At 42.3% G+C, this 27,605-nt stretch overlaps 1 protein-coding gene across 1 annotated transcript in view; it reads right to left on the bottom strand.

Moving 5' to 3' along the window:
- Window positions 1–923: 923 nt before the first annotated feature.
- BICC1 (BicC family RNA binding protein 1) overlaps window positions 924–27,605 on the bottom strand; it is a 199,964-nt gene continuing 173,282 nt past the window's right edge. Inside the window, exons 10-21 of the mRNA XM_053311857.1 lie at window positions 26,885–27,071; window positions 25,977–26,135; window positions 24,967–25,160; window positions 22,823–22,964; window positions 22,117–22,273; window positions 16,729–16,894; window positions 14,158–14,197; window positions 13,135–13,289; window positions 9,594–9,747; window positions 8,756–8,916; window positions 6,303–6,402; window positions 924–3,631 (exon numbers count right to left, since the gene is read on the bottom strand). Coding sequence (XP_053167832.1) covers window positions 3,501–3,631; window positions 6,303–6,402; window positions 8,756–8,916; window positions 9,594–9,747; window positions 13,135–13,289; window positions 14,158–14,197; window positions 16,729–16,894; window positions 22,117–22,273; window positions 22,823–22,964; window positions 24,967–25,160; window positions 25,977–26,135; window positions 26,885–27,071 — 1,746 coding nt within the window. The 3' untranslated portion in view covers window positions 924–3,500. The remainder of the gene's footprint in view (window positions 3,632–6,302; window positions 6,403–8,755; window positions 8,917–9,593; window positions 9,748–13,134; window positions 13,290–14,157; window positions 14,198–16,728; window positions 16,895–22,116; window positions 22,274–22,822; window positions 22,965–24,966; window positions 25,161–25,976; window positions 26,136–26,884; window positions 27,072–27,605) is intronic.

Here is a 27,605-nt window from a genome sequence, read left to right as displayed (position 1 = left end):
GGACCTGTATGTACACACGAGCACAATAAAACTCTAATGGAACAGTTCCATTTCAGAATGCAGGGGAGACAGCCTGCAGCTGGGGGAGTCAGTCCCCACAAAGATATGTTTGGCTCCTTCCTCGAATGTTCAGCTTTCATTAGAAAAATCACTGGGACTTTTACTTTGAAGAAAGCCATGCAGACATTCTAGCCAATTGTTCAGTAAATAGACTGCAAATAGTTAGCTGTAGAGACACATACAGTACATGTTAAACAGCTTACTACATATTTCTGAACATTTAAGGTTCATATTTAGGGTTTGTGTTGTTTTGTAGCAACTTTGATACCTGTCCCTGTGTACTCTTTGCACAAAGGTTTTGGCTATGAGCATTGTGGTGGGTAACATGTCTGAATACTTCCCCCTCTTCAAAAATTGTGCCCAAGAAAGCTGGCACACTGAGGACAAGACCAGGCTAGAGTTCACCTTTCCCCAGCAGGGAGTTTTTAGGCAGGAGGCCAAGAAGCATTCAGCCATGTGATCCTTCAGCCTGCATTGAGAACTAGTGCAGTTCAAGGCGAATTCTTCCATCCATGTACTTTTTCTGAATATGTAGACTGACCATGAGCTGCTGCCCTTTATGGGTACAACCAACATTTGAACTTACATTGCAAAGGAAGAAAGGAAAGGTGACATTTATCCCAAAGGCACCCCCTTTTACATTCCAAAGGATGATCTGCACTCTTTAGAACCCAGTTCTGTTACCAAGCAGTTAGCCTACCCTTCTGTCAGTGGAGTGAGCCCTGTAAGATGATAGTGATGTTATCAACATCCATCCATTTGCTCTGCTTTGGGGGCAATTACGCCACATTAAGAGAACATGAAATCACATATGGAATGTGTCTATGTAAAAGATGACAGACAACATTTAATAGGCAGTGTAATAAGGGGGTTATATAAATTTATTCTTTTATGTAACATTCGATTAGTTTGGAAAATTCCCATTTTTAAATGTTTAATTCCATCTTTCATTTATTTATTCATCTTTTTAAAAAAATCACTAAAAAGGACCCCCTCCCTCCCAAAAATACAATCTGTATCTGCTCTATATTTACAGATAACTGGTCGCTACAAAGGCACAAAATTTAAAACAAATGTTTCAATAATTTTGTGCATAATACAATAACGACAATACTGAATATTGCATTGCCATATTTCCCTTTTGTGGAATCAAAAGGAGTGAGAAAGTTGTTTTTCCAGTGTGGAGTTTGTGTGTGAGAATGTGCAGCCTCATCTTTATTCTTATATCTGGGAAATTCTTCATTTCATAGACCATAGTAGCTTCCAGGTATAATACTGTCATAACACTTGGCATTTAAGTAAAAACTGAAGGAAATTCAATATGCACAGTTCTGTGAGAGAAGAATGCATACTTTGGGGGAGGGGGGCAACCGAAGCCAAGAGAGATTGCAGGTACTCAAAATAACTCTGGCAAAACATTACACTAAGTTATCTTTGTCTTTTTGTAAAAATTTACATGGGCAGACTGAGGTCCTGATCTGCTAACACAAGTGCTAGTTTCACACATATGAAGAGACTCATACCAAAGGGAGTATTCGTGGTTAAAAAAATTAGTGTTTTTAGTATCAGGACCTCTATATTGTCATATGTGCAGAAGTACCTGTTATGTTTCAAGTCTGAAGTACTTGCGTTCCCAGTTGAACACATAGCTTAATGCAAAGAAAAAAGCCAGCTGCAGTCCTACATGCACGAATCTGGTCCACATCTTTCCAAACACTGGGGAAAGATCAGCGGCATTTGAGACAGTTAACAAATGCTGATATGTAACGTTATTATTGCATCATCTATGCTCTCACACCCTTTAAAATTCCCTTTGTGTGTAAAGTTTTCCTCACCATAGAAAAGAATTATCCACAGAAAGTGTCAAAACTATTTCTCACCCCAGGTTTTGCATATATAAAAAACAACTATGGTAATTGGTTAAGTCTAATGCCTTCGTTAAGAGTGGTTTACATCCACCTTAAAGGGTTTGTACATTGTACATAAATAAGTCATTACAGTACAAGTAATTCACAATATCTGCTATGGGAATGGTTTTTTCCATTTCAATAAATTCATGTTTGGAAACAACATATTGCATCGCAGAGAGGCACTTCATGCTATCCTTCACTTCATAGATTTATACTTAGTCATTTGCAAAAAGACAGAAATAGTATAACCAGATTTCTTAACCTTTCACAGTATAACACAACAACTGTTAGCTCTAGCCATGTGCAACATGGACCCTTTCTGATCATAGTCAATACAGGTTTTGGAAATAGTTCATCTCAAAACTTCTGTAGCTGACAATCACAAACTTAAAGCAACCAAAAAATCCCAGATGTCATTGCAGCTATTTGACTCATGTTGATCTGCAACTGAATGAAGAGTCATGTAAGCAATATCCTTCTCAAAATAAATGCAACAGTGCTGTCTTGTCAAAAGAAATTAATGCGCTGTTTAAAGAAAGTGATGGCCCAGAGTTCTATTATCATGGATTGCTTTCCATTCTCTGTTTTCAACTTTTTAATAGATCCGTCTCATCTCTTATGCACTGTAAGTGTACAGATTCTAAAAATAAGGCATTTACTATAAATAAAGTGTCCTTTAGTGGCAGTATATACTAAAATAGTCCTTTGCTTTGAGACAACCATTAAAATCAGTTTTAGCATTCCAGGCAGCAGCTAAATAGGGTTAACTGATGGCAATAAGGTCCATTTTGGTCTTTCATTGCATCTTTTACAGTGTGCAAACTTAATTGCAAGGATTTCTTACACTGCCTCTCCAAAGCGAAAACAAGGTTGGTCCAACACTAAGAGACCTGATTGTGGAAGACTTTTCTACAGTTGTTTAAGGTGTGTGTATGTGTGTGTGTGTGTGTGTGTGGGAAAGAAATAATCAAAAATTGATTTTCTAGTACCATTTATGGCAAGATTTTTCATCTATTGTGGTAACACACCTGACAAACATTGATTTGTGTCAACAGAATTTTTTTTCCCTTGGAAATTAGAGGAAAAATGATAAAAATTTCCACAGGACAAGAAATCAGAACACGTAAAGTGCAGAAAGACCTAAGCAGTACCAGAAATACCTTCTTCATAAAAAACACATGCTATGCCCCTCTGGCATCCCAGCCCTTCACTGTTCATTTAAAGAAGTAAAAAAAATCAGTGCATACAATATAGTTATAAGTAATAAAATACTAAACAAAGAACCCTATATTATTATTATTGCAAATTCTGTCCAACCTACATGAGTAAAACATAATCCACATTTGGTGTTCAGAAAGACAGACAAGTGCTCTCTCTCTCTCTTTTTGGGCACAACTATTTGTGCAGAAAAGAAGGCTTTGGTCCTTGGTACCTAAACTCCCAAAGTGCAGAGGGTGGTGTGCAGCGATGGCTGTCCACAGGATTGCCATGTCCGTTTGTGCAGTCGACTGTGAGAATCTCCATTTACTGCTACCAGCGGCCACTCACACTAGCAATGTCTGAATGATACTGACGCGGCAGCCTTCCACTAGCGCCACCTTCCAGAAATGAGGCACGGACATTGGCAGGGTCAAACAGTTTTCTTCGGTTTTTATTCAGTTCTAAGTGAAGAAAACAAAAACACTCATTAAAAAAAAGAGAAAAAAATAGCTGTTGCATAGGGACTAAACATTGAATTACAGTCCTAAATGCAAATTCAGCCTTACACAAGGGGAGATTCTAAAATGCAAACTGGATTTCGGTAGGAAAGTAGGCAACTAACGACTTTTTGTTAAGACTCATCTACAGGATAACAAAAGTTATCCTGATGTTGCAGTTCTGGATTAATAGAATATAATTTTTTTAAGTATTGGAAGGGACCTTAGAAATCTTCTAATCCAAACTCTGGCTTAGTGCAGGAAACTGCTAAAGTGTTTTCCATTCACCTGTTAAAAAAGTATTCAAAGGACTTTGAAGAGGAAAACCATAATCATTTCTAGAAGTCCGGAGTTCCTAAATAAACTTCTTCAAGTTAAGACCCGGAGGACATATAATCAATTGCCTGAGGGGTTCTACATGCTCTTGGCCCATAAGCCATTACAGGGCATTACTGAGAGCTAGTGCAGGGCAGTGAGCAAGAGTCAGGAAGCCCCTGGTTCAAATCTCACCTCCACCATGTAGAGAGAAGTCACTCTCAACTTTCCCATCAGCAATATAGAGTTTATATTGCCTTGCAAGAGTAGTGATGAGGATTACAGAGAATGTATTTGAAGACCTTGAAGGTCTTCTCTGTTGTTACCCCCAGGCTCTGGAATGCTCTCTCCCAGTGGGTGTCTGTTCTCTGGTGTCGATGGCTGCTTTTAAGAAACGACTGAGCACACTTTGGCTGCATTTGCACGTAACATGAAACTGGAGATTGACAAACCTGCAGTTTCAATTTTAAACTGTAAATTGCATCACAGACGTTCATCCAACTGCAGTCGGACAACCTCCGGTTTCAGGAGAGGGGAGCCCCTCTCTCTTCCTGATCCACTGAGGCCAAACCCAGCAAGCTACGCAGTGTTTGTGTTGCCAGACTGTGAGTAAAACATCAGCACATCACCAGAGCACTGCCTTTGGCCACAATCTTAAATGGACGTGCTGAGTGCAATAGTACCTTTTCAGAACTGTCTGCCCGCAATGGAAAAATCATTTAAATTCCTTTAAATGCCATGCTACGCCAGAGCTCCTTCTGACAGCGATAGCACTGTGCTCTCTTAAGAGCCCCACAACAAAACATGTTCTACATCAGCATGATTTCGCGGGGAGGGGAAGGTCTGGGGGGCACTATTTCCCTGTTACTCAGGAAAGGAAAGGGAACATGATGATTTCCTAGAGGGAGATATGTATATGAAGGAGGGCAAAGGATCCTGGAGGGTTTGCCCTGCTGTGAACTAAGATGCTCTTGCGAGAGCTCATCCTGGCAAAGCAGTCCATGCAGACCAAGTCACACCTCCCCCTCCCTTGGCAGCTTGCGGCCAGCAGATTAGTAGTCTCATGAGGGGGCCAGAGTACTAGAAAGGACCATAGGGTAGAACACCCTCACTCTCCTGTCAGACTGCACGCTCATGAGTTGAGCTGAGCCAACAAAGGGGGCCCCATTTGCGTGGGGCCCCCACTCTCTCTGGTAAATGATAGACCCCCTCCTCCCCTTGGAAGCCTTGCATGGACCCAAAGGAGATTGTGGCACTCCATGTATCAGAGCCTAGCTGTGTGTGTGGATGGGGAACACTGGGTGTGGGACGGATCTTTACTCTCATTCAAAATTCCTGGGTTTGGGTTGGTGTTGTGCTGTATATGCAGATCTGCCACTGGAGGAAATCACGGGAGAGGGGAGCTCTGGGGCCCATGAAAGGGTAGACAAGTTCAAGTGGGCGGCAGAGGGCACGCTTTGACAGGGTCCTGGTGGTGGTCGCCAAGACAAGGAGAGCATTGGCAGGGTACCTGTCAGTGTTGGCAGTCCTGTTCCGCGTCCCTGTTGCTGGGCAACTGCTTTGTTGGATTAGGGACAGGAGGGGCAGGGCAAGTGTTCAGAGAGGCAGCCAGCGAGAAGCACCACAGCCATGGAGCGTGCACGACCCCGGGCAGCTCTGTGCCGCCATCTCTACTCTGCTTTTTGTAAACCTCCTTGGGATAGTTTTATGAAAGGCGGTATATAAATCAATAAAATTAATTAATTAATAATGTAAGTGTTATGCCTAAACACTACTTGTAAAAAAAGTTGCCTGATTAGTTAAAGTACATTGTTTAAAATTACTTATAGAAACTACATATGGCAAGTAATGTCCTAAGACATTACTAAGCCATCTTATTTATTTATTATTTCTCTATGTAAACCACCCTGAGCCATTTTTGGAAGGGCACCATAGAAATTAATTAATTAATAAATTAATAATAGAGGTGCCTTCAGAGGCACCTGTGGCAACTTAAAACACAAAATATGCTTTTCTTCAAAATGATTGTTTTAGTCATATGCAAATTTATGCAGATTTAATTACTCAACTATAGTCCATTTGTTTAAGCAACTAAGTATTGTATGCATGTGAAAATTACACATGCACACACACTTGATAAAATTGTACTAAGTGAATGAGAAAGTGTGTATGCACTTACTGTCAGATTCATTAAACAAAATAAAAACCCATTTGATTAATCAACTAAAATTTCTTCAGGTGGGTGACAGCCTTAATTGTTTTAATTCTGCCAATCAAGGAAAAGAAGGGTCAAAATATACAGAATTGCTGTTTGATTAACCTGAGATTGCAAGCAGCATTTTCCTTCGTGCACCAAAAGTAGTAATCCCAAGTTCTTTCAGATCCTGATCTGTGAGGGTAAGGAATGTCTGAAGATCAATCTAGAAAAAGCACAAAGAGCATATTCTCTAACAATTCAAAACATGAGTTTCACACCAAAATTCAACATACAAATTTTGCACAACATGGGTATGGTATAGATAACTTCACTGAAGCAACTGAAATTTGAATCTTCCAAACCACATTTTTTAAAATCATAAAAAAGATATCAGAAAAAGAAAAAGGTAGAGGGTTCTTGCTGCAAACTTCTAGTGCCTATAGTACTCAAATCAAGAGAATGATTTACAACAGGAAAATATTATTAATGTTTCCTCACTACGAAAATATCTGCTTGGAAATATCTACCTCTGCTAACTGAGCAAAGAGGCACCTTTCAATGTGGTGATTCTCTTTATTTAACAGGGGGAGAGTAACTGGCCCTATCCACCCCCAGCACAGTACATCCAGTGACTGTTGCTGGTGTCTATCTTGTTTTTCCTCTTAGATTGTGAGCCCTTTGGAGACAGGGATCCATCTTATTTATTTGTTGTTTCTCTGTATAAACTGCCCTGAGCCACTTTTGGAAGGGCGGTATAGAAATCAAACAAACAAACAAAGTAAGTAAGTAAATAATTAAATAATTCAAAAAGAGCTGTGAAGGAGATCTTACTATATACCTGTAGTGGCCAAGCACTGCTTGTGTGGTATAGTAACCATATAGATGGAAGAGTTTACTTAAACCTCATGTGTTGTGGGAACAGCCAGAAGAGTTATAGGAATGGTACTGACAGAAGTATTTGTAAAGGAAGCCTAAGTGATGGGAAAACAGGCTAAGAGTTGAAAGGCCTCAGGGTTTATTAACTAGGATCTAAAAATCACGTTCTATCACCCTCCCTCACAGCAGAGACCCTCAGTGTAAAAATAAACAATCACCATAGGTGAAGTGGCCCTGAGGTTGCCAGGCAAGGAAAGGCATATGCCCAAATACCTCAGCTCAAAACCAACTGCCAAGCAGTATTGATGTTACTGAGCTAAATGGGCGATTGGTCTGATTTTTTAAGGTTGCCATTTCAGAAAATGGCAAACCTTTAAGAGGGCAGAGCACAGAAGCAGATGCAATTCTCATGGCCAAATGAATTCTTTTAGCCAAGTACAATGCTCACTTTAAAGGCATTTTCACAGCAGACCTTTAAAGGGGCTCTTGCTGTGAACTTGCACTGTCTAAAGTGCTCATCTGCATTACAAATGTCTCTCCTCCACTTCATCTTCCACATCAACAAAGACTCAAAAGCAATGTAAACTCCAGGTGCAAAAACGCTTTAAAACAAACCAGTTCAGTTTATTAAACCTGTGAATTAGATCTTAAGTTAATGAATAGCATAGCCCTAACCATAACTTGATGTTCCAACATAAGTGCAAGATATCCAGATGCCTACAGCTACTGGTGTGCTTCTGAAATGCTTCAGATTCTTTAATGAGTACACTGTAGTTAGAGAGCTCCTTTCCAGGCCTCAGAATCAAGACAGTTAAAAATAAAAATCCACATTTACCACATCATGTTAGAAGTTTTTAGCCCTCAGGTGCACATGGAAGCACATCCAAATGCCTGACGTACAGTGCCAGGTTGCAGCACAAGGTACATAGTTGCAATCTGGTTGCATAATTTGATGGTTGCTGGCTCATTAGTATACTTTCTACCATGTATTAGATTTGCAAATTAAAATGCTTTTTGCCGGTCCACATGTCCATGGGAATGCAGGCTAGAGGCAACCAGTTCAGGATGCTGGGTATGTGAATGTGCTGCAGTACTTCACACTGAAGCTATAGATTTGGATTGTAGCCCATGCTAAGCGTGTCTCCTTCTCAAGCAGTTGAATTCTGCTCTCAACAGCACATTCTATGCTTTTTCGACAGAGCTGCAACATACACATAACCCAGGTTTTGCCTCTGGATTGTTGAGCTGAGAAGGCAGGAAGCACTGCAGTATGAGAAGAGGCAGAACAGGAATATAGGCCTGACCCTCTGCCATAAAGAGGCCCTCATGGTTTGGGATTCTGAGGCACCACAGCCCATCAGTGGATTGTGCCACTCACAACTCGTGCCTCCCACACACAGGTTGGCTATCCATGCACTTCAGTCAGCAGGTATCAAAACAGGATCAGGAACAAAACAAAAAGAAGTTTGGGGAGTGCAGACCCCAGGGAAGCCCAGATTGGCTTCTGTCAAGCACAGTGCTTTAAAAACATTCAGGTCTGAAAGCTGGCTAATTCCTACATTCAAGGAATGAATCTGTGGTCTTCATAGAATAGTCAATGGAAGTATGGCAGATGGTAGCAATTGAGTGATTTAGTTTGGAACATAATCAAAACATTCTAGCAGGAACAACAACAAAAAATGCCTTTTCCAGACACTGACCTCTTGTTGCTGGAATATGTCTGTGTATTTGCCCAAACCCAGTTTGCTGAACAGCTCAGGCAGGTCAGATCCCTTAAATAGACTGTTCAAGTTACAGCCGTTGCTTCCTGTCAGTGAGGAGATGCAGTCCATGTAATTGCTGCTGCTGAGATAATGTTCAGCTGGAAGTTCAGAGAGGAAGCATCTTTGAGTTTCCCATCAGTTTGCATTTCACTTTAAAGAAAGATTCTACTGAACTACTTGAATGGTGCACAAGCCACCTCGATGAGCAGATTTTTAATTTTTTCTCCATATGAAATGATCTAGCTGCAATGTTCACAGTTTATTCAATGTATACAAAAAGGAATCACCGCAACAGGCTAGCCATGGCAAGGGAGACACTATGCCACGAAACCTCAGAAATCTGGGGCCGCAGCCGAAATGCATAAAGTTCCCCTCCCACCTCTAGCATGCACTTCAACTTTCTTTGTGCTATGATGCCATGATGTCAAGACAGCAGCAACTGATGATGTAATGTGGGGTTGTGAAACACTCAACATCATGACACCAAGGCACAACATTTTCAGCATATGGTTCTGCCCTAGTATTCTCTCTATCTCCAGACTAAGTCCCAATGAAATTAATAGAATTTAAGTTATGATTTGTCTCATTGAATTCAATGGTGCTTAGTTATGTCCAGATGCTAGTCTGGCTGTTGCCCAATAACGATAATAAGTTGAACCAATTAACAAATTTCTAGACTGGGAGTATCTCTAGACTTCGAATATTTGATCCAAATCAAAAGTATTATATTAGAAAAGCTATGCCAGAATTAAAGAGAGACTCAGCATGCCATTACCTGATTTGTTTTGCTTCCGTTTAGGGCTGCCAATGGACGAGACGAAGTCACTGGGAGCTGTAGGGCCAATGCCATTATGATCTCTCCAGTTATCAGAATCACTCCCACTTCCCAGGTGTTCCCGGCTGTTGGACCGCGAGAGAGACAGTGAACCCTAGAAGATAGATCATGAAGGGGGAAAAGTGTCATGAACACTGAGGAAGCATCAACCTTATGTTAACCTTTTCACTTACAAATGGTAATGTGAACCATTCCATAGTGTCCTCTTTACTGGAGAGCACACTGATATAGGCCAGTAGCCAGCTCAGAGAGGCAGCCATTTCCAGGGGGTGGAGGAAGATGGGGTACTGTTCTTCCTGGATATCCCCGCTTGAGACTGCAGTTTTCAATACTCCCCCCGAGTAGGGAAAAACCATCTTCGTATGTAGAATACTAGCACATTAAGACGACTCCTAAGCTGGAATCCTTCCCCTGAGATGCCTATAACAATACATAGGCATGCATATTGTTACACATGGGAGAGCACCAGTATTCCCTCTAAGGCATGCACACTCACACGTTTTTTGGTGTCTGCTCAGTTAATTTTAGATCCAGCTCAGGTTCAAGCAGGAAGGCCCCACCTGTGAATGCAAATGTGCACGCACACACTGCCTTGATACTGCTCTCCAGAACAAAATTCATTCCGCAAACGGATGAAAAACATTAGAGGGAACACTGGAGAGCACCCAGGTCTGTAGTCTGAAATTATACAGTTTACTAGAGACTGCACGATGTACTGTTTCTACACATGCATTGGCTCTGAGCCCTAATTAAAAGCAAACTAACAAGGTGGTGTCCTTGCTACATACGTAGGAGTGCACAGAAGCTCGGTGCCAGTAAGCTCTAAGCTTCTGCAACCTCCTGCATGTGTACCAGGGACATCACCTCGTTTATTTGTTATGCAATAAACCTAGCTGCACTGATTATTTGCTTCAAAATTTGCATATGCAATGTAGATGTTACTTTAACATGTTACTTTACAATGTTTCAGTATCGGTATTCAGACATTTTAAAAAGGCTGTACTTGCATACACTCACTCACTGGCTCCTCTTCACTGCACATGGATATGCCTCTTTGGATGAACACTAGCATATCCATGTGTGGTGCAGAGGAGGCTGTGAGTGATGGGCTGGGGTGGGCTGTACAGCCTTTTAAAAGTAACATCTGAATAGGGCTAGTCTCTCACGCTTTCGTTCCCCTAGCTGCTTCTACTGCTCCTTCTCTGTGCCACTCTTCATTGTCTTCACGGGCCCTGGGCTGTCATTTTGTAGATGAAGTAATGGATGCTCACAATGGTCACCCCGGCTAATTATATTAAATGGCAGTAAGGGCATACGAGGCAGTGAACAATGCGGGCAAGAAGAAAAACAGCACAGACAAGCACCAGCAGCCATGGACCCAAAGTGTGCCAAAAAGCAGGTGTTCGCAAGTGTCAATCACTGCTAAAAAGACATGCTTTTTGACACTTACAAGAAAGTAAGGAAGTGGTTCTGGAAGTAGTCCTATAGTAATTCAAATCCCAGTAGACACGTGCCCTTTGGATGCTTGGTGTACTGCCATTTACTCGTTATGTATTCACTACTTTCTAATAGGTCTATGAACAGTTTGTGTAAAACATAGCTTAAATTTAAAATGCCGGCTATTGAGAAGTATGCCTCAGATTTGCACCCTCATCCCTACCCTTTTCCCAGGGTAGGCAATAAATCCGAGTACAAGTTACATTGAGCAAAGATCTAATGACACGTAAGTCATCATTTAGACTTTTGCTTTTTAATGAGTAAAACTATTTTTAAAGGGTAGAACTATTTAAGTAAACTATATGGCTGACTTAAGGCTTCTAGAAATTGCAATTCATGTGCAGTAAGGTTTGCATTCCTAATTCTGGAAAACAAGATGTGGAGTAAAGAGACTGTGCCAAGTGATGTCTCCAGTGAGCATCATTTAAACATTAGTTTCCATAAATAAGAGACTGTCTCAAAATGTTTGTTATTAAGGAAAGGCACTCACCAACCACTTCAAAAGTTAATTTATGGGAGTGTGTTCTTACAATTAATCATCATCACCACCACCACCACCACCTGACAATGCCTTTGTTTGATCAACCTAAACCTTGACTTGGAAGTGAATACCACTCCTCTTACCTAGTTTATAACCATCAATTGGTTTTGTGATCCCACCCACAAGGGCTCTCAGTTTACTGGTAAGTCCCTGGCAAGTCATTTTGGAATCAGTGATGTAACGTACCGTGACAGGAGTGCTTTCTAATACCAATGGAAGTTCTGAAAATTGCCCAATATAAGCAGGAAAACAAAGGGATTCATGATTTTTATTTTTCCCACATGTGTCAAGCATAGCAAAAACAATGAGCACTGGAGTCTCTGAAGAAATAGTTTACACAGCAAAGAGCCCGGGCTGTGGTTTGTTTCTGGGCTACAGCCAAGTGACTCAGACACAGAAAACATTTTTAGTCTCCCAATAAACTCCTATGAAAAAGGATGCAAAAATAAAAGACCTGGAAGATAATGCAAAACACACCAGACTGCGTATCTGGTATAGTGTATATATACGTGAAACAACATACACAAAACTAAACCGGTTCCTAAGGAAAATCCATTTTATCATTTGTATCCCATCCAAAGATGTGCAGATGGTTTACAGAAAGCCTATATCCCATTTAATGCAATATTTTCACTTGGCAAGAGGAAAGGAATTCATAAGCAGCTTGTGCCATGGTTTAATAATCATAATTGCTCTCTGTAATCTGTTAAGCAAACAATATGGCATCATCCTATCAGCAGTCTCTGCACTCTGTCACTGTGCCACTGGTAACACACTCTGCCCACACCTCCTTTTTCCAGTCTGAATGACAGCAGAACACAGATTTGTTTTTTATCCATGATGCAAAGTTGTCAGAGTCTTTTCCCTTCACCTTAGAAATCACAAGGCCTTGAACCTCTTCAGGCTTTTAGTAATTGATTATGTAAACATATCCTTTACATTAAATAGCTAAATGGACTATGTCTTGGTCAGCAAACCATGACTAATCATCGATATCTTCCATAAAAACCAGATCATCATGTTTAGAAGACTTTTGCCTACTAATTGCTTGGGATAATTAAAAAAAAATCACCATAATTTTCACTAAGTCATCTGGCGGGTCACAGAGTGATGTCCTAGAATAATCTTGGATTGATCCAGCATGACTCATCGTATTCTTTTATATCCATATGCTCACATTTTCCTAGCCCTTGCATGATGTTGAGATTCTTTATAAAGATTGAACATTTCTGCTGAACAGGTGTGAAGAACTCACTAAGATGAGCAAAGACTCCCTACATTAACTATGAAGGAGTGAAACCTAGAGCATTAAGGAACAGGCTATGCTACAACAAAATGCTCTAGCAGGACTCGAATTTCAGTCCCACAAATCTGTTTTGTGTCCAAGATTCAGGAGAACAGCTGCAAGGAATGCATTTTAAAAACTACATCACACTAACATACCTCGTAAGTCGTTGACATAGATGGTTTATATGATACATGATTAGCTCGTCTTAATTCCTTGATTGTTTCAGCTGGCATTGATTTGGAGAAACCAAGTCCACTCCAGGTGTTTGTTGGTGTTCTCACTTCAGTAACAACTGGCTTTTTTAACATAGCTTAAAGACAAAAAGGGACACCTTTTTGTAAGCAATAATCCTACATGCTGCTGGACAAAAATAAACATCTTTCTAGGATCCTTCAACTGCATGCAGGATACTAGTAGCTCACGTACATCCACAAAACCTTGCTCTCAGCATTTGCTTCCTCCCACCTGCAGCTGAATTAAGTCACAACCAGACCTCTAGGGGCCAGTTTCTGTATTTGTGATTAGTACACATGTGATTCCCACCACACATACAAGAGAACATGCAATGTGCGGTATTTGATTTCTGTGATCTTCCCTCCAATGGTTTTAGATGGGGAATGGTCACACATGCATTCTGAATGCATACATGAACCACAAATCAGCTTTAACCTCTTATGTGTAGTGATATGGGATGTATGAACCCTTGCATTGCTGCCTCCTGTGCTTATAGGACACTTGGTCTCCAAGTCTGAACTAGCTCCCTGAGACATATAGAACAGTAGATATTCTAGGCAATATACTAGAGGAAAACCTTTTTGGCAGAATATAAGATCTGTATTTTTTAAAAACAAAGTGACAATTGAAAGTATAGTAGAAATGGAAGGGGAGGAACAGGTCGCCCCTTTCATCCATTTACTCCAAGGAGAGTATCGCTGGTTGGGAGAATGGCCCGAGATGCCAAGGTTCAAATTTACAGTGTTCTCTTACATAAAATGTGACAGCAGATCCAATGCTTTTATACACATAGAAGTTTGGATTGCAAGGCATGTTGTCTAAGATACAGATTCTTCATTTTAGCAACATAGCCAAGTCTTGGGGCAAAGAAGGAAGCAGAAACTCCCTTTCATTGCTCTGTTAACAAACAAATATATGCTACAAGTCAGAGTTGTCCCACATACCTTTGGTTGCTAATAGCTTCTTCTGTTCATAGTCAAATGCCTAAACATGAAACACATAGAAGGCACCTTAATCATTGCTCTAGCTAAATGTCATGCCAATACTCTACTCTCCAAGCCACAAAGATTTTGATCATGGTCCATGAGTTTGTCTAGGAGGAACACTAAGCGCTTTACAACAATGTGCCAGCAGTCAAATGAAAATTTTATATACTTATAACTGCCATGGAGAACTAGGTAATTAGGGCTGTAAATACCATTAGCAACAACTGCAACCTACTGTCTTAAAATACAATCCTTTCCCCCAGATTATTTAAAGTTTTAGGCGACAGTTTCCACTAGAACAGCAAAGCTTAGAAAGCTGATCTTCTGTATATGTATTAGGGTGATACAATTGTTGCCAACTTTGTGGCGGATCTCATACTGCTCCAGGAACACGGAAAAAGATCTACCCACTGAGTTTTGCTTTACAATGTGCCTACATAACATGCAAGTTGGGAGAAGAGTTGCTTGCATGTTAATAAGCATACTGCAAAGCAAAACCACAAGGGTGAACTGTTTAAAATGTTCCTCCTGATACTATGTGGGAGCAAACCTCCATGTTATTTTATTGTTGTGAAAGGCCACTTGAAAGGATTCCAAATTTAAAATTCTCTTCCAGCACTCAGATGCACCTCATGTTGAATGTATGTGGTAAAGAGCATCACCATCAGCCCTGAACAATAGTGACAAGAGTCTCAGTGGTATGGAGCATGGGCAAACCTGTTATCTACCAATGCTTTGTTTCCTCCATCATTCTGCACATTCAGTTTTCGGGCCAGATTCTACGGTTTTTGTACAATCAAGAGGTAAAGCTTATCCAGGACTATATAGCTTCAGACCTCAGGTGGGATGGACATATTTGAATGCCCCCTGCCTCTGAAAACCATTTTCCTGCACATGGAAAACTGGCATATCAGGAAGAAAGTTAAGGTGAACCCTTCTCTCTGATGTGCTGCTTTTTCCTTGATCAGTGAAATGGACACAATTCCATTTACTTTGTGGGATTACTCCTACCTTTTATGGCCATCTACTTTGAGTTGTCTAATGATGATAAGTGAGCGGGGTGGGGGTGGGCAGTACTTGAGTTTTTCACTGGAGCTTGTTATTCCAAGAATCCTGTCTCCTCAAGCCTGGGGGGCCAGAGGTAGTAATGTGGATGGAACCAGCTGGCCTAGTTCGGTTTGAGTCGAGACCAGACTCGAACCCAACTGGGCCAGTTCAGCCTGGCACCCTGTTGGTTGGTTTCGGGGAGGGGGTTCATGAACGTCTTACTGTGCTCAATTTTTTAAAAAAATGTTTACTCCCCTCTGGCGAGTTGCTGGAGGCAGTGTGTGTGTGTGTGGAGTCCTCGGAGGTTCCCCCTCCCACCTCTGGCCGGTTTGGCCGGCTCTTCGTCCATTCGGACGCTCTTCGGCTGGTTTTTGGACTTCTTCCAGTGGCGTGGCTGCCATTTTGGAGGCTGCCCGACTGTGCACTGTGCCTCTGTGTGGCCCGGGCGAAGAGCCAGCCGAACCGGCTGAAGGGGGGAGGGGGAACCTCCATGGACCCACCCGCCACCTCCAGCAACTCCCTGGAGAAGAGTAAAAGTAATTTTAAAAAGATACAGTAAAATGTTCACTAAGCCTCTGAACATTCAAGGGGTGTTCGGTTCGAGGTCAGACTGAACAGGGGGTGGTTCAGTTCGACCCGGATGGTTGAACCGAACCGATTCGATGTCAAGCTGGTTTGCACATCCCTAGTCAGAGGACACAGCTCCCAGAGAGATAAGTATCCTATGCTTTTCATTAATTATACTTGCAGATGGCCTGATAAATTACTTGCTACAGAGAAAAACCCCAAGTCTGAGAAATTCAAGGCAGTTACTGCTACTAGACATAAAAGTCCTGCTGGATTAGGTCGAGGCTCATCCAGTTCTGCATTCTGCCTCAAGCAGTGGCCAGTCAGGTGAATCAAACTCACAAGTGGGGAAAAGGATGAAATAGACGTTTCTAGACTGGCACTGATTACCATACAGAAACTGGTTCTAGGGATGGCCATTTATCTTTTTGGAGAATCACACTCAGCAGTGATCCAGGGACCAGAAGTGTACTGTGTCAGAAACCAGTGGACAGGCTCTCAAATGGAACCATTTGGCAACAAAAGCATCACCATTATGTACTGGTCAAAAGGTGGGCTAGTACATAAATAAACAAAATAGATATAGCATTTTAAATGTGCAATGTCTCTGTGAAACGTCTTAAGGAGAGAGAAAAAACACCTTATGAACAGGCAAACTTATGTTTGTTTTAGAGGCTGGACCTCACCCCCTGGCTCATTCCAGGGTACTGGATGTGATTTTTAATCCTACTGCTGGTTTTGGTGGGTTATTCTTGTGGCTGTATTGTCCACAAGAAAATATAAGTTTTATTAGATGTTTTGTACACTGCTTTGAGGGGTGTGTGTGTGTGTGTTTTACACACAAAACACAGTTTGTATTTAGATTTAGAAAAACTATCATTGCAACTTAAACCTTACTGAATATATGCGCAGTACCTGCATATTGATATATGAAGACGGTGGGGCAAGGCGTGCTCTTTCAGAATTCTGCTGGGCAGCTGCAGCTCTTTCAGCGGCTCGCTCGCTTCCAGGTGCTTTCTTATCTGTTACTGGGCTCTCCGAAGCACTCAGCTCAGAATCTGACAGCAATCTCTCTGCGGTGCTATAAAAGGGAAAGGATTATTCCCCCCTCCTCAGCATACACAGAGAACCTACTTTTTTTTTTTTTTAGGCTTATAGGAAAATAGAATATTCAGCAACAGGACAGAATGACACTCATCTTAGCCTTCTTCAGATATTTGGTGGGGTGGTGGAGGAATGCAGATGACTCAGAGTCATCTCACATACCGTAATAGGACTTAAGAGAACTTTGAAGAACTTTGAAGGGCCCCTCGCTCACACACACACACACACACACACACACACACACACACACACACACACACCATAATATATAGTCATGTGACTTGCCTCTGGAGGGCCCCTCGAGGCGTGGGGGCCCCCAGGCAGCAGCCTCTCCTTGCCTAATAGTAGTTACGCCCCTGATACAGAGACTTGTGGACATTGAATACCAAAATGAAATTGATATGGTATTGGAGGCTATGAGAGGGTGTTTTGCAAGTATACATGGAAGCCTGCCAGCTATTTAGCAGCATTAACCTTGATATGTTCTGTTACACTGCTCTTTCTATAGGGATTGTTGTAACGAACTGATAACTCACTGTCCCTCCAGTGGCTGTTGCTGGTGTCAATCTTAAGTTTCTTTTTAGATTTTTATTTATTAATTTTATTTCTCTATGTAAACCGCTTTGAGAACTTTGGTTGAAGAACAGTATATAAATATTCATTATATACTGTATATATTTATTTTACTGAACTTCTCTGGTCAAGAAGATGAATTTTATGTTATGCTCTTTCTTCTCCAAGATAGGGCTGGGAATGATTCCTGCCTGCAACCTTGGAGAAGCCGCTGCCAGTCTGAAGACAATACTGAGCTAGATAGACCAATGGCCTGACTCAGTATATGGCAGTTTCCTATGTTCCTATGTCACATAAGAAATCTGGCATCACCTATAACACGGCAAAATTTTGAGTGCTGGCTGTCAAGATTCGGCAGCAACAGCCGTTTAGATCAATATATTTAATAGCCATGATTAAATGTTTGCCTTATGGTGGTAATTAAATGTAAATGGTTTCCTCCCTTTTGTAACTGTATTTTATGTATCTGGCCTTTGATAATAGTAAATGATAAATACATACAAAGTGGGGAATGTTATACTCTAGTACAGGATCACAGGAGCATGCTCTACCCCAGTGCTGACACACTCAGAAACCTCACCCCGATGCTGAAAATAGTTACAAGATGTGTCTAGGATCACACATGGCTTTCACTCCATGGGTAAAGACTTCCCTGTACTTCAGGATGTGCAACCTAATTCTAAAATAAGGTTCTGGTCATCATTAACCACAGATAGATTAATCAGATTAATGGAACATGTGGGAAAGAGAAGGCATTTGGGAGGAATTAGTGGCAAATATTTAATGAAAAAGTACACTGATTTCACCAGTCTAAGAACACCATCCCCTGCTCTAGAAGGTATGTCAAAAGATACTGCTCCTTAGTACCTTCTGTGCTTTCATCTGTATGCAAAGACCCTATTGCAACATCTACACTGACTTCCCACTTGTTTCTGGGCATAATCCAGGGTGCTGGTTAATACCGCTAAAGCCCTAAATGGATTAGGACTTGACTACTTAATGTACTGCCTGTTTCCATATGTGAACAAGCCTACTTGCACCACTAAAGATCCCAAGCAGCATTTTTGCCCCAGTTCCACCATTATCATAAGTGTGATTGGTGGGGAGCTGGATAGGATCTTTTTGGTGGTGGCACTTAGACTATGCAACCAGAGGCGTATCTAGGGAAAATAGCGCCTAGGGCAAGCACTGAAATTGCGCCCCTGTCCAAATTTTACCATAATATCAGCTCAAAAATTCAAGTCAAGCCCATTAATTAACAAATATTTTAATTAACAAATCATGGCACTACATGAAAATTGTAACTGCACCTTCCTTGCTTTCACTGATGCAAAACTGTTTACTCAAAAGTAAGTCCCATTATGTTCAAGAGGGCTTACTCCAAAGTAAGCATGTGTAGGATTGCAGCATTAGACAGCAATCCTATGAGTGCTTACCTTAAATTATGTGAATTCAATAGGGTTTACTTCCAAGTAAACATGCTTAGACTCGGGCTGCGCTATTGAGAACAAAGCAATGGGATTATAAAAATTCCATTATGACTAACTTTTGCGGGATTGTGTCCAATGAGTATAAGAAACGTTTATCCATCAGCTCTTTTTCAAAACTGCCTAATTTTCAGGTTTTTGCTTTCTTTTCCTTCCTCTGTGTGATGCAGCCACTTTCCGGTTGCACCTCTACTTTCTGGTTGTACTGCTGCCCAAAAGCTTATGCCACAATCAATGCAGCCATTTCCAAGGTGCCACCACACAAGACTCTTTAGGAAGCGAATCCCACTTAACACAGTCAGCTGCCCTGTCCGTGCTAATAATATGTGAGCAGCAGGAGGAGGCAGTGACACTTTAACCAGCGCAGGAGCCAAGCCCTGCTGGTCTCTCTCTTCCTTGACACTTTCCTCTTCCTCTCCCCAACCCACAAAGCTCTTTCTCCATCACTTCTCATCTCTGTCTCAGGCGGGGTCTCCCTCTGCCCATTACACCTCTTGGGGACCCTGGATGGCAGCAAACTACATTTCCAAAACTCCCTTCTGGCAAATTCCCTCTCTTTCCCTACATTGATTCTGCAAGTGGGTATCTTCTGTAATAAATTATAATGATGATGATGGTGATGATGATGAAAGAACAACAACAGTAATTCCCTTCTCCTTTCACTTCTTCAGCAGCAACAGTTGGAGACAGGAAAAGCATTATCAGTACCAACTAGGACACAAAACTATAACGGGTTGGAGAGAAACGCTAGGAGCTGAGAAGCAACGTGGAGGGATAGAGGAAAAACATTTGCCACCAGGACAAGCCTCCCTCCCTTCAAGGCTCAAGCTCAGACATGCAAAAAAAAAAGGGGGGGGGGATGCAGCTTTAAAAGGTCGCATATGGATTAACTCAAAATAAATGCAAAGTGTGCTGCCTCATGAGATGTTAAGCAAGGTGCTAGATGGGGTTGTAAATACTGACACTCAAGGATTAAAGGGGAAGAAAGTGGAGTGCAGGCATATAAAACTTTCCTTTCCCTCCTGTAATGTTTCATTGAAATGCAACCAAACAGGGTCCTCCAGAGGATGTGGACCAGGGCTAATTTCATCTCCGAACAGTGAGGAAAGATGGGGGGAGGGAGTGGTGAAAGAGGGTGGGAGGAAGAGGTCCAGAAAGGGGGAGCAAGATGCATACCCCAAAAAGTTATTCCTTCGGGGTTCAGAACTTGGGAAAGCGCTCAAGCCCCGGAATTGCAAGCAACGGACGAGCAAGCTCGAGTCCCCTGGTCTAAAGGCGTGACATTGGCGGGAGACGGAGCTGCTAGAATTAGCGCCTCTTTCCTTATCTCCTATGTGAGGAGGTTCTTGCGGGGGAGGAGGAAGTGGTGGTAAACAAAGCAGCTGGCAACCAACCCAGAGCAAGAGGAAGCAAGAGGGACCGTGAGGGAGGCAGGCAGGGGGCTTCCGTTTTAAAATGGAAAAGGGGAAAAAAGCAGGGGTATGGGAAACAGAGGGGCTACATGTGGGAAAGAGGATGTTGTTGTTGTTGTTTTAACGAATGTAACTGTGTGTTGTGGGGTGGAAGGAGGAAGAGGAGGAGCTTCCAGAGAAAGAAACGCGTTCAGGGGGGAAATCCAAAGAGAGCTGGAATAAACAAGATTTTTAAAGGGAAGAAAGCTCTCTCCTTCAAGACTTTAGTCCAAGTAAACATCTGCTCTGCTGTTGCGCCCCCCCCCACTCCGCCCTGGCAGCAGGTCTCTGTCCCACCCTGCTTGCTCTTCCAATGCCCATCTCCTCCAACCTCCCGTTTATTCTTAGGCTAAAGTGGGGAAAACGAGCAAAAGAAGCAGGCATGGAAAATATGTTTGCAACAGGGGAGAGGAGATTCCTAGATCTGCTGCACTCGACCCGCCCGGAAATCTGCCCCTCCCTCAGAGAGGTCCCGGGCTTCTGAGCAGGACAGAGGAGGAAGATGGCCCGAAGATCCACATTTACTTCTTTCTTTGCTCAGTTTGCAGGCAGTGTGGTGGAGGGCAATGGGGTGTGTGTGATCGAGTAAGTCAACCAGCCAGCTGTAGCACAGAGATGGACGGAGCATACACGCAGCACGCTAATGCCCAGCAGCAGTTGCAACTTGCTTCCTGCTACTGCTAGTCCCTCCTGACCTAAGTCCCAATGCACGTGGTCATGCTACAGGCATGCGTGTTGCGTGTGCACCCACAAATGACTGGCGGTGTGGGGGGTGAGCAGCCCAATGCCCAATCAGCGGGGGCGAATGCTCTCCCACCCGCCAATGGGAGCGCCCGCCTGCCACCTCACTGAGTGAGTGGGGAGCATGGGGTGAGGGGTGATGCGGGTTAGGGGGTGCCCAGAGACAGTGGCAGCGGCCTGCCCGGCGGCGGCGCCCGCTGGCGGCTTCTTAAATTTTTTGGGGGGGAAAAATTTGGTGGTGGGAGGGGGCGTGGTGGGGCACGGAAATTGCGCCCCCTCAAGTGGCACCTAGGGCACGTGCCCTGGCTGCTCCACCCTGGTTCCGCCCCTGTATGCAACACACTTCTCCCAGAAGGTCTCCTCAGTAGCCATCTTTTGCTTGCCTGTGAAAACACATATTTTAAGACAAGCTTTTAAAGTGATTGATACTTGGGGCTGCTGCTGGACTTTGTTACTTATGCTGGAACTGTGGTTGGTTATATTGTCTGTGCTATTTTATTGCTTTAAAATAATTTATTTTATTGCTTTTTTATTTTATTGCTTTTTTATTTTATTGCTTTTTTATTTTATTGCTTTTAAAAGCGTTCTAGCTGAACAGGGCACAGAGCATCTGAGCCTCTAGTTCTCTTCTCAGCTTTCCTCTCGCCCTCCCTGTCCAATGGCCACCACTTTCCTCTCGACAATCCTGCCTGATGGCCGCCGCTCAGCCATTCTCCTGGCCAGTAGTTTCTCCCCCCCAGCCCCCGTCACTATCCGGCAGCTGCTCACGAACTCTCACGAGAGCTGCCACGTATGGGATTAGCGATGGGTACATATCATACACACACACACACACACACAGAGAGAGAGAGAGAGAGAGAGATTTTTATACATTGCCTTGAGCACAACTATGTAGAAAGGCAATATATAATGGCAATAATACATATATGGTTATAAATTCAACATACTGTAAATATGAGTTTTTGGTGCCTTGCAACAGTTCTACTGTTTGTCTTTTTGCACAGGATTGTTTGGAGGAACTCATCATTTGCTTCAGATCACTTGCATTTGCTGAATGTGAAGGACTTCTTGGCATGCCCACTTCCACAAAAGCATCATTGCAACCTACAAAGAATAGAGGACAACGAAAGAGTGCATATACAGAATGAGCATCCATCAGAGCCAATTTAAAACTAGCAGAAATCATACCACTAGAGGGATTGGTTAGATCACTATCAAGATCCTGTTACAGTACTGAAGTTTAGAAATACACACACACACACACACACACGTACAACCCTGCAGAGACCTACACATGCTTACATGAAATGGTAATATTAGAAGCCACGTGGTTTGTGCTATTACTATTAAAGGGTCACCTTCATAATTCACACACATCATGAAGCCAGTCAAATTGAATTGTAAAGCTCAGTATGAAATCTTCCCTTTCCTAGACTTATTGAGGAATTTATTCAAGAGAAGAATGACAACATATATTATAAGACTCCCTCACTCAATGTGAATATTCACTTCCTCAATATTTAGCATAACATGACTTGGGAGTCCTTGTCTAAGCAGGCAGCCCCTTCTTAAATAAGAAAGATGCTCAGGCTTTTAGCACTGCCCTCCCTGGTGATACAACATTAACACAGAGACTGCTTATTTTGATTATACCTTCACTAGTATTTGCTTTGGTGGCAACTTGTTCAGAAGCACCATGGCTACTCGTCTGCCTGGATGAATCATTGTGGTTTGGACTCAACACATTTTCACCAAGTGACGCGGCAGATAGTGCAGTATACTTCATAGCTGAGGCCTGGAAGAGTTACAAGAATGTTTAATCATAATCTTTGGCTTTAAGCCTTTTTATTGAAAAAACTAAGAATGAAAGCAGTTGTGCATCACAAGTCCATTTTTATTTTCAAGTAGCAACAAGCCTATTAGGAGAGGGTAGGGAGAAACCATAGAGAAATCCCAGTGGGTTGTACTGCTCACCCTATGCACTGAAATGTCTGTGAGTAAAGATCAGATAGTCCAGTGTTAGGAACCGATTTTGCTCCCACACAGATCAGTGACCCAAGAGTACAACATTTTACTTCCAGCTCCACAGGAAAAAATGGTGGCATTCATTCATATGGGGAAAATTATTTACTCTGGGACACCATTAAGGTGAAGGCTAAATCTGCCCTTCACTGACATTCCCAACATTCCCTGCTTTGGTCACCGTGATGGAGGACCTATAATGGGAAATGGATGGGGAAGTGCTTCGCTCTTGGCCTGTCGGATCCCTCTACCACATATGATACCATAAACCATAGCAGCCTCCTGGACTGCCTAGAAGGAGTGGGGCTGGGATGTAGTCTTAGATTTGTTGCGGTCCTACCTTGATTGGAGGGTTCAGAGGATTGTTCTGGGGGCCTACTGCTCAACTCATTGGATGTTGGGGTCCCACAGGCATAAATTTTGTCCTTCGTGATGTTTAATAGCTATATGAACCCTATGGGAACATAGGAAGCTGCCATATACTGAGTCAGACCATTGGTCCATCTCGCTCAGTATTGTCTTCACAGACTGGAAGCAGCTTCTCCAAGGTTGCAGGCAGGAATCTCTTCTCAGCCCCATCTTGAAGAAGCCAGGGAAGGAACCTGAAACCTTCTGCTCTTTCCAGAGCAGCTCCATCCCAAGGGGAATAACTACAGTGCTCACACTTCTTGTTTCCCATTCATATGCAACCAGGGTAGACCCTGCTTAGCTAAGGGGACAGATTTAGGCTACAGTGTCACCAGTATCTCATTATGTTAAATGATCCCAGGGAGTTTATCATTGTAAATCAGGGTTCAAAGGCAGGACATGGACCAATAAATGAAGCTCAATCCAGACCAGGCAGAGGAGTCACTGGTCAACAGGAAAGCCAAACTGGGAGAACAGTTCAGCCTGCTCCGGATGGAACTGCACTCACTCAGAGCAGGTGCACAACTGTGTAGGTGTGTTTTTGGGTTGGGGCATTCTCTTGGACTTGGCATTTCTCCTGCATGCCCAAGTGACTGATGTGACCAGAAGTGCTTTTGCACAGCTTCAGCTAGTGTGCCAACTGTGCCCCTTCCTTGAAAATACAAATCTGGCCATGTCTTGATCAAGTCATGTCTGGATTACTATAATGTGTTCTACACACAGCTGCACTTGAAGAATATTTGAAAGCTTCAGGAAGTGAAAAATGCAGTAACCAGACTTTTGTTGGGGACCATATTATCCAAGTCCTGAAAGAGCTATGTTGGCTGCTGGTTTATTTTCAGGTTCAATTCAAGGTGCTGATTATTACCTTTAAAACTCTAAACTGCACAGAGCCTTGTGATGTGAAGGACCTCCTGCTCTGAATTGATTCTACCCACCATACAAAATTGCTCCACATGCTGACTCTAGCAAAAGCTTGGTTGTCATGTGTGCAGGATAGGGCCTTCTTGGAAGTTGCTCCAGGGTATAAAACACTCTCCCTGGGAAGAACTGTTCCCTCCCTTCACTTTCTACCTTCAGAAAAAAGCAAACAACCTTCCTTTTTAACCCAGGCTTTTGCATGGGGGGAGCCCTGCTGGCCTGAGTTTTAACTCAGTTTTTTTCACATATTGACATTTTCCTTAACACAAAGGCCCCAAACAAACAAAAATCAGCTGTGGTTCAGATCCACTGGAATCAACACAACATATTTAGTTGGGAGGAAGTCAAATTCCACTGATTTCAAATAGAACATGAGTGTAACATGCTCTGCATCAGGACCAAACAGGAGCCATCCCATCTCTACCCCACCAGAAGACGACACTGACCTTCACATGACCATTTAAAGAAGGCGGGCTTTTCTTGTTTTCTTGCATGCCATTGACATGAATGTCAACTGGGGTTAAGCCAGGAGGGGGAGATGGTGTATTCTGACTGTAGTTTGGCACTCCTGACAGAAGAATACTGGTTAAAGCAGCTTGGGCAGCAGATGGCATCATCAAGTGGGGAATAGCAGAGAAGCCTGTAAAATCATCATCATCATCATCCAATTACAAAAAGCAACTTTACTGGGAACAGCCTATATTCTGCGACGATATCTATAGTAACAGCAACAACATTGATAATAAAATTCAGCCATCCCAGGTCCTTGGGAAGGACTCGATGTCTGGATAAAACAAACCAGTCAATAACACCTGTCTGACTGTGTAAATAAATAATAATAATTTCTACATCAACACAGTTCCTCCTTTGCTTTGACACACAAAGTATCTGAAACAATGAAAAATCCACAATTCAGACAACATGACTCGACTGGACAGTTATATTAAAATAAAATATAACAGCATTTGTACAAGATTATGAACAAGTGCAACTTTCTTACACTGAGCCGGATCACTGCTCCATCTAACCCAGTTTTGCTTTCTCTGACTGAAAGCATCTCTCTGGGGTTTCAGGGAGATATCTTTCCCACCAACTGCTACCTGAAATTCTTTTACTACTACTAAAGGTAAAGTGTGCCATCGAGTCGATGTCGATGCCTGGCGCCCACAGAACCCTGTGGTTTTTCTTTGGTAGAAGAAACAGGAGTATGTTTACCATTGCCTCCTCCTGAGCAGTATGAGATGATGCTTTTCAGCATCTTCCTATATTGCTGCCGCCCAATATAGATGTTGCCCATAATCTGGGACACATACCAGTGGGGATCCAAACTGTAACCTCATGCTTGCTAGGCAAGTCATTTCCCGCTGCGCCATTAGGTGGCTACTACACATATTTATATATATTGCTCTTCAACAAAATTCTCAAAGTGGTTTACATAGACATACTTTATACTAACCTGTGGCACTTGCATTGGCAATTGAAGATGCCCATAATGTTGGGCTAGGTGTGCCTGAACTTGGACTCTGCAAAGGACTAACAGAACTATTAAGGGCATTCAAGAGAGAATTTGGAGTAGTGGATGTGTTGACAGATAAGGCAGTTGGACCCAGAAGACCTGAAAGACAAGATGACAACATTGCACATGCTTGTACAGAAATGACTGAATGGGTTCTCTCACTCTGGGGCCTTCCAGGGCCAGGAGCACCTCCTGTGACTGGAAAGAGAGCTGTGCTTTCAGAAGGGATCCTCCTGAGAGCAGAGGTCAACGCAAATTTTCTTTCCATTTACAGAAAGGAGCTCTTTGCTATGAAGCACCACAGCACAGCTATGAAGCACCGCAGCACAAAAGCTAAAGATCCAATCCAATGATTTTAAAAAGCCATTTCTTTAAATTATTTCTGCTTTAACACCATATTGGAAGAAGAACTGGAATTCTCAGATGTTCCCAGGATGGCTCCCCTTCATGGGTACTGAAACTAGTTGGAAACTGCACTCCAGCATTCCACCCCCAATACCAGCCTTTAATTTAACTCTAGTAAAATGGAAGCAGCTGCCTGCTTTGGATACTTGTCACCAGCACTTTCCCTTAAAAAAATAAATTAAAAAATCAGAAATCTTACTGACACTTAATTCTTTCTCTTATCATTGTAGGTGTATTACTTCAGTGGTTCCTTCATTGCTGACCTGCTGATAGCTTATTAGACAGCTAAAAACTCTTAGTTCATATCTCTTTTCAGATCTTGAGATGAACACATTTGATTACTTCCATTTCCTTTATATAGGAAATGCATTGTTACAATGTGCATGCTCATTTTTTCAACTCATAAGATTCAGTTTCAAAATATTAAGTAAAATGGCTTGTACCAAGTCCAGTAAGTCCTAGGCCAGCTGAGGACAGGATATCCAATCCAGGACATGAGAGGCCAACAGGACAGGAGACTGTGGATGGGCTTGCTGCTAGGGCGACTCCACTACTTTCAAGGCCCAGGAGACATTTTCGTGCCTCATACATGTTCAAGGCATTTCGCTCAACACTTTTTACAATTACAGACTGTAAAAATGAAAAGAAGGACGTACACAATCATGAGAGTATAATACACATTTCAAACAATTCTATACAGTTGGCAACAATAGGAGGAGATGTTTACAAATCCACTCGTAACCAAATAATCTCCATAAAAAGAGCAGTCAGGACTCTAGAGCAAGCAGCCCCTGTATAACTTGGAATTTTCTGATGAAAGGAAAACCTCCGAAGTATGGGAAGAGCAAAATATATTTTGTTTATTCTTACAGTTACCACATAACGTTCACAGTTTTTGAAACCAAGTTCATGTTTTGTAATACTTCAAAAGACAGAACAAACATTTAGACATAAACCAATTTGTCATGTAAATATTTTTTATAATTGTACTAGGCAATTTGATATCTAGCCTTTTTTATATACACAGGAAAGTGAACTTCCCCACCTTTAATGGTCTGCATCCTACATATCCATTATCAAAAGGGTGTCCCTTAGTTGCTACTTTTCTGTCTGTTCTTCACTCACAAAGCAAGATTTGCCAACAATGAAAAAGTGTCTCAGTAC

This window comes from Hemicordylus capensis, chromosome 3 (assembly GCF_027244095.1).
Source record: "Hemicordylus capensis ecotype Gifberg chromosome 3, rHemCap1.1.pri, whole genome shotgun sequence".
Lineage (NCBI taxonomy): Eukaryota > Metazoa > Chordata > Lepidosauria > Squamata > Cordylidae > Hemicordylus > Hemicordylus capensis.
This window is presented reverse-complemented; position numbering and strand designations above follow the sequence as displayed.